At 46.7% G+C, this 6,322-nt stretch overlaps 2 protein-coding genes across 2 annotated transcripts; both read left to right on the top strand.

Moving 5' to 3' along the window:
- Positions 1-932: 932 nt before the first annotated feature.
- Positions 933-4,414, top strand: LOC147458769 (putative TPR repeat-containing protein At1g05150). The gene is made up of 2 exons (XM_086510210.1): positions 933-3,432; positions 3,897-4,414. The coding sequence occupies exons 1-2, from the start codon at positions 1,060-1,062 to the stop codon at positions 3,915-3,917; spliced, it is 2,394 nt and encodes a 797-aa protein (XP_086366336.1). The 5' UTR covers positions 933-1,059; the 3' UTR covers positions 3,918-4,414.
- LOC147458770 (uncharacterized) lies at positions 4,234-4,945 on the top strand. Its single transcript, XM_086510211.1, has 2 exons — positions 4,234-4,365; positions 4,469-4,945. Exons 1-2 carry the CDS (start codon positions 4,268-4,270, stop codon positions 4,701-4,703), a joined length of 333 nt encoding a protein of 110 aa, XP_086366337.1. The 5' UTR covers positions 4,234-4,267; the 3' UTR covers positions 4,704-4,945.
- The last annotated feature ends 1,377 nt before the right edge of the window (positions 4,946-6,322 follow it).

Raw genomic sequence — 6,322 nt, forward strand, 5'->3', positions numbered from 1 at the left:
TGTGAGGGCGTCTCTTTGCGCATTATACTCCTTGTGCCATTTGAATAGGCAAAGGGGAGAGGTTCTTAACAACCATTGGCCCGCACTAAGCACTTTGAAATCCATTTCCGAGTTTCTGAAGAGAAACACATACTGGTTTTTTGGGAGCGCCTGGATGGTCTCAACCTTCGCTCCTAGAGGACCCCAATGATTCTTAATCCAGCCTCTTAAGACTTCCACAAGGGGACGGGGCCCTGCCTAGCATCCCTATCAGGGCTCTGTTTTCTAAATCGGCTTGAGTTTTATGAAATTGAGCAGCAGGGAGAATAACAAGGGGCTTACCGATTGCAGCTTGTCCAAAGCTTCCTGGAGCAGAGCTACCGCTTCCTCCCTGGTTAAGGTATGAGGGAGCTGCATGGGCGGTTGGAGAGGCAAAGCCCTCAGTAGACGGAGGATGAAACGCTGCTGTTGCTGTGAGGGCAAGAGGCGTCTGGGTGTAGCAACCTGCATCGTGGAGTGCTTGTCGCGCCGCTTCGAGCTTGCTCGCGCTGAGGGAGGGGAGGGGAAAATCGCCTCCATTGAGGAGAGCAGTAAGGTTATGATGAGCTAGGAATTCGTGGGTGAGGCTGTTAATACCTCCGACGTGGGGCTCGGCCCAGTTATTGTGCACCAACGAGACGAGTGGGGAAGCCCGCCCGAGGCCCAGATGTTGGGAGGCTTGGCGTCGGGGACTGGAGGTGGTGAGATGGCCTGGGCCCAGATGTTGGGAGGCCATCTCACCGAAGCGACTAGAGGGGGAGGGCGGCGGCTTTGTACGCTTGTCACACCATCGCTAGCTCTAGGGTTAGCTCTTCCCTTCTATTTCTTTCATTCTTTCATTCATTTCTTTCAAATTAGCCTTAAATCACCTTTGCACACACATGTTTAATTATCACTTCCACAAGGTGAAATGTTGGGTCGAGTAATAAGGTGCGTAAAAAGCAATGGGGTAGACAAAAAGAGCCTCCTGTCTGCTGTTAGGCCTGGGGAAGGAGGAGGAGCAGCAGGAGGTAGTGGTGGTGGTGGAGGAGAGAGAGAGAGATGGAACCGGAGGCCGGCAGCGGGCGAGTACAGAAGGTGCGCACGATTTTCAAACGCTTCGACGGGAACGGGGATGGGCGGTTGAACCGGGAGGAGATGGCGGCACTAGTGATTGCTGTGAATCCCCGTGTCAAATTCAGTGAGGAACAGATCGGAGCCATTCTCGATGAAGTGTTTCGCACTTACAGCAACTATATTCAAGGGGAAGGTGGTCTCAGCTTCGAAGGTCTTCTTCGTACTTACGATGATGGGGCAGGTGATGTGGACCGTGACTTTGATGCTCTGCGCCTCCAGCTTGATGACAGCGATGCTGCTGATGCCCCAGTTGCCATGCCTGAGTCGTCCTCGTCCATTGTGGATGAGAGAGAGAGAGCTGACCCCATGCCTCCATTGAGCCGCAAGCAGAATGTTGCACCGTGGGCAGTTTCTCCCAATAATGGCATTCTTTACGATAACACCTGGCGCCTTGTGGAAGACCTGCAAATCATCATCAGGCGTCTGGAAACAAAATATGCCTCAAAACTCAAAGAAAGTAGCGGTGGTGGTGGTGTCACTGATGCTTCCTCAGAGGGTGCCTGGTCTCGTGACCTTGGACTTGGTGGTGGCTCTATCAGTAGCGACGGCGATATAGCAAGACGAAATTGGGAGGAACTGGGCCAAGATTATGTCACCTTTCACAGAGAGCTTGTTGAAATTCAGTCTAAAGCAAACAGGTCCAGGACTCCGGATGAGGTTTTTGACGCTCACATGGGCATTGGAAGAACCCTCTTTGATCATGCATTGTATATCGAAGCCCTTTCAAGCTTCAAGAAGGCCAGTGACATCAAGCCTACAGATGCCCGTCCACACTTTCGACTTGGGAACACACTCTATTTTCTTGGCCGGCATTCTGAGGCAAGAGATTGCTATATTTCCGCTTTGGATTGTGCAGAAATATCACCAAACCAGTTGAATTATCTGCTTCCTCACATTCATGTCAATCTTGGTGTAGCCCTTGAAGCTGATGGTATGCTTCTCAGTGCAAGTGAGCATTACAAGGAAGCAGCCATAAGGGAGCCTAAACATTACAGAGCCTTGAAGCTCCTTGGTGGTGCTCTCTATGGTGTTGGGGAGTACAGGGCGGCTGAAAAGGCTCTTATGGAGGCAATTTTTTTGAAAAGCGATTATGCGGATGCCCATTGTGACCTCGGATCAACGCTGCATGCTATGGGGGATGACGAACGAGCCATACATGAATTTCAGAAGGCCATAGACATCAAGCCTGATCATATGGATGCCCTTTACAACCTTGGAGGGCTATTTAGGGATATAGGTAGGTTCCAAAGGGCAGCAGAAATGTATTCCAAGGTATTAGCCTTGCAGCCCAATCACTGGAGAGCACAACTCAATCGGGCAGTAGCTCTCTTAGGTGCTGGCGAAATGGAGGAGGCCCGGAAGGCTTTTAAAGAGGCCTTGAAGCTCACTAATAGGATTGAGCTTTATGATGCCATCCGTCATTTGAGGTGCATCGGTAAAAAACCAAGTAGATCCACCTCAGTCACCAAGAAAGGAGAAGAAAGTCCTCATACTGCAGGGAGCAGTGCAGGTGAAGGGATAAATGAGGGTGTTGTCATTGTGGAGGCGTCACATTTTAGGCAAGCCAGTGCGAAGACGACTCCCCGCCAATGGCTAACTTGTGCCCTGGACATCAGGTGCTTTCAGCGTAACACGAGGCTTAGTCGATGTGATGTTCAAAATGTGAAGAAAGAGTTTTCAGAAAGGGAATTACAGGTCATGTCATCTGTTGACAGGGCTGCAGCAAAATCTATTCGCAAGGAAGAATTGGAGAAAGTTTTGCGGCGTCTGCTGTACTACTTAAAGCCAGACACCTTCCAGGGTGCAGTCAAAGCCATTAATGGGAAAATCTTGAGTGTACTAGATGGAGCAGTTTCAGGTCGGGTTGACGTTGGCATGTTCTTTGCATTGATTGCACCAATTTGTTCAGGTTCTCAAGATACACGCAAGCGAGTTGCCTTCGATGCTCTTGTATGGCGATCACATAAAGAAGTTGGTGCCATTTCGAGAGCAGATGCCACTCTTTACTTGAGGTGGTTACGGGCAATTTTTCTTCCTGTGCAAGGGGCAAGTGCTATTTTAGAAGTGCAGGGTACTGATGATGAAGCAAGTGTATCCTTTCCAGAGTTTGTGGAGATGTTTGATGACTCTGATTGGGGCTTTGGAATTTTGAGTGTGCTTGTGAAGCTCGAGTCTAACGATCGTGCTCGTCATGGACGCAAGACATGTGTAGTATGTTCTTATCCTATCACTGGGCCCTGGTTCAAAGAAGTGTCGTTGAACTTCAATCTATGCTCTTTATGCTACAGCCAGGGCAAGGTACCTATTTCAGCAAAAAGTTCTGATTATTATTTTAAAGAATACAATAGTGACACGGCAGCTTTTAAAGATAAGATACGCCTTTTTAGCTCTAGGTCATCTCCTCAAGATGTGTAATTGCCAATTGATTTGGTTTGGCTTCTGTAGTTTCACAAATCGTGTGCTAACCATCGTGAGTATGAGTGTAATTGCACCTTGGAGGGCTCCCAAAATTTCAGCAACCGACCACTAATTTCACTTCCCATTTTTTCAGAAAATGCTATTTTTGTGTGTACTCACACTTACAATGTTCAATGAAATCTGTTTCTTGTTGCTGCTGAAGAGATGCGATACATAGCTTCAGCCCAAAGGACATCTGTTTCTGCCTCTCATTTCTTTGTGACAAGCATGGAGAAATAATTTTGTCTTTGGGATATTGTGCATCAGAAATTTAGTGTTGTGTTCTCATTGTTGTCCTGGATCAGGTCTCACAGTTGTCGTCGTGACAGTATTAATCGGCTATCTCCCTTCTAAGGAGCTTTTCAGAGACAACTTGTATCAGAATCGATTAAACAAACAATCAATAGTATGAAAAATACTGTGGTCAGAGAGTGCTACTGCAATGAGTTTTACATATTGAGAACACTGCAGGTGCAGTAGGTGCTTGCTTTCGGCTGCAATCAAATCAGAGAGTGCAGTGATGCTCTTGCCAATGAGTTCAATGTATGAATTCCTGTAGAGGCTTGCTTTCTCTATGGCGGCCCTTCTATCTGCAGTTTACGAATAAGTTGAGGTTCCTCATTAGACAGGTGCATACCGGCTGCAAATTGAGGAAAAACAACTTATTAAGTCAGCAATGGGATTTGAAGACAGTTGTAATTGGGTTGTTAGTGGTTATGTTTTTCAAGAGTACAGGAGCCAATGCAAGGGGCTGCTGTCCATCACCAATATAAGGTGAATACTGTCTTTCCTAAAGGTTTAGTAGCAACTTGTGGCCTCATTATTCTTGTGTCTCTCTTTCTTAAGAAAAAAGGTAGCGTATTTTTGTTGGATGCAGAATGCGTTTATGGATTGCAGTGCTTGTACAATCTCACCCTGATCATTTAAGGGATTTGCAAATATTTTTGGCTCTCGAGTCACCGCGTGTTCTCTCGTTGCTGATGGGCAAAAAGACTGCAGAGTCTCTTAGTTTTAGTGCAGGGCTTCCATTGTCAGGCCAAGGAGGCAACCATCACCCTCTCTTTGGTTGGCAATGGTCATCCATCATCCTGCCCTTAGAAGGCTGCCCTTAACTCTATGCATGTCAATACTACTGCGAGACTTGTTGACAATGGAGCCTTTGAAAATGTGGTCCTCACTCAAGTCTATTCATAGCATATTGCTCCTATTTGTGCATGGATTTGACATTTTCTGAAGAGGAGCAAGTGCTAATTTTCTCTTTCAAAATTACTCTTCTCTGTAGATATATATTTTTTTCTTACCAAAGTGTGGGCTTATTACTTCTCTAGGCAGAGGAGACTTTCTTCTAGAGTCACACATGGATGTAACCTATTGGTCTTATAGGTCATTTTGTCCTTTTGAAGACGCTCATATAACATTTCATTTCATTTCATTTCATCTCTCTCTCTCTCTCTCTCTCTCTCTCTCTCTCTCTCTCTCTCTCTCTCTCGGAGGTGACCTCACACTCACACAACTTGCTCATATGAAAGAAGTTATGCCCGAGATAATGACAGCTCAAGAGAAGGGGAAAGTGGCCTTCTATAGGGATGGACGAGTGGTTATTCTGGAGAAGCACCCCGCTTACGGTGCGAGACCTGTGGGACCACACTCATAGTGGCTACATGGAATTGTAATGGATTTTTGTGCCTTGATGTAGAGACCTTTGAGGATAGTTTCACAGGGAGAGAGATCATTTTCTACTCTGAGACGCATCAGGCCATGGGGCAATCCATGCCCCATGTGAGCGGATACAGATAGGAGACAACTTGCAGATAGAAGACTCGATCAGAGCGCAGAGGACGAGGTTCAGGAGGAGTGGCAGTCTTATTCAGGGAGGAGCTACAGTCTCTGATACATATAGCTCAAAGGGATGAGCATGCTAGGTACATGTGGGTGAGACTGAAGGCAGAGACATGCAGATATCTCTACATCGCTATTTGCTATTTCCTTCCTAATACGTCAATATATGCATCACCTAGAGGACTGTCCCCCTTTCTATTTTAGATGATGATATATGGGAGTTTTCCAGAGATGGCGACATTATATCTTGGGGATTTCAATGCTAGGATTGCCCATCATGAGACAGTATTCTATGATACCTCACAGGAGTTGACGTGGGAGCTTGATATTACAGAAATGGGCCTATCTAGATTATCACAGGATGAGGAGCACAGTGAGTATGGCAGATACTTGATTGATATGGGGATTGCACATGGATTGGCCATTTTGAATGGCCTACAGAGATTCCCTGCAGTTGGTGGTGTTACATGCTTTCCACATCGGCATGGCGCTAGTACAATGGATTATGTTATGACTCCGCCAGGACTCATTCCTTCCTTTCAGGATTTTGTGGTGGGAACTAGGCCGGTTGGGTAGCAGTCGATCATGCTTTCGTGTCTTTCACTCTATCGTTCCAGTTCAACATAGCTCCATTGGGAGAGGTCTCCATATATACTCGGTATACCTTCGCGAGGGAGACGGATCACGTGTACGTTGATGAGATATACAGGCAGCTATGCACTCAGGAGCCAGGACGACCACTATATGAGCTCACCCAGATTCTAACAGAGATGCTACATGATGCAACATCAGAGGCATATCCCCACAGCCAGCCTACACGTAGACGATCTGCGAGCATGCCTCAGAAAAGTTGGTATGATGAGGAGTGTAGAGAGACGAGGATTATATTACA

The sequence above is a fragment of the Adiantum capillus-veneris genome, chromosome 4, assembly GCF_014529385.1.
Source record: "Adiantum capillus-veneris isolate H3 chromosome 4, ASM1452938v2, whole genome shotgun sequence".
NCBI lineage: Eukaryota > Viridiplantae > Streptophyta > Polypodiopsida > Polypodiales > Pteridaceae > Adiantum > Adiantum capillus-veneris.

Bases quoted from the DNA above. Each gene is read 5' to 3' on its own strand.
- LOC147458769 (XM_086510210.1), top strand. From the start codon at position 1,060: ATGGAACCGGAGGCCGGCAGCGGGCGAGTACAGAAGGTGCGCACGATT. The intron at 3,433-3,896 runs GTACCTATTTCA...GTCCTGGATCAG, and splicing joins TATGCTACAGCCAGGGCAAG to GTCTCACAGTTGTCGTCGTG.
- LOC147458770 (XM_086510211.1), top strand. From the start codon at position 4,268: ATGGGATTTGAAGACAGTTGTAATTGGGTTGTTAGTGGTTATGTTTTT. The intron at 4,366-4,468 runs GTGAATACTGTC...TGTTGGATGCAG, and splicing joins CTGTCCATCACCAATATAAG to AATGCGTTTATGGATTGCAG.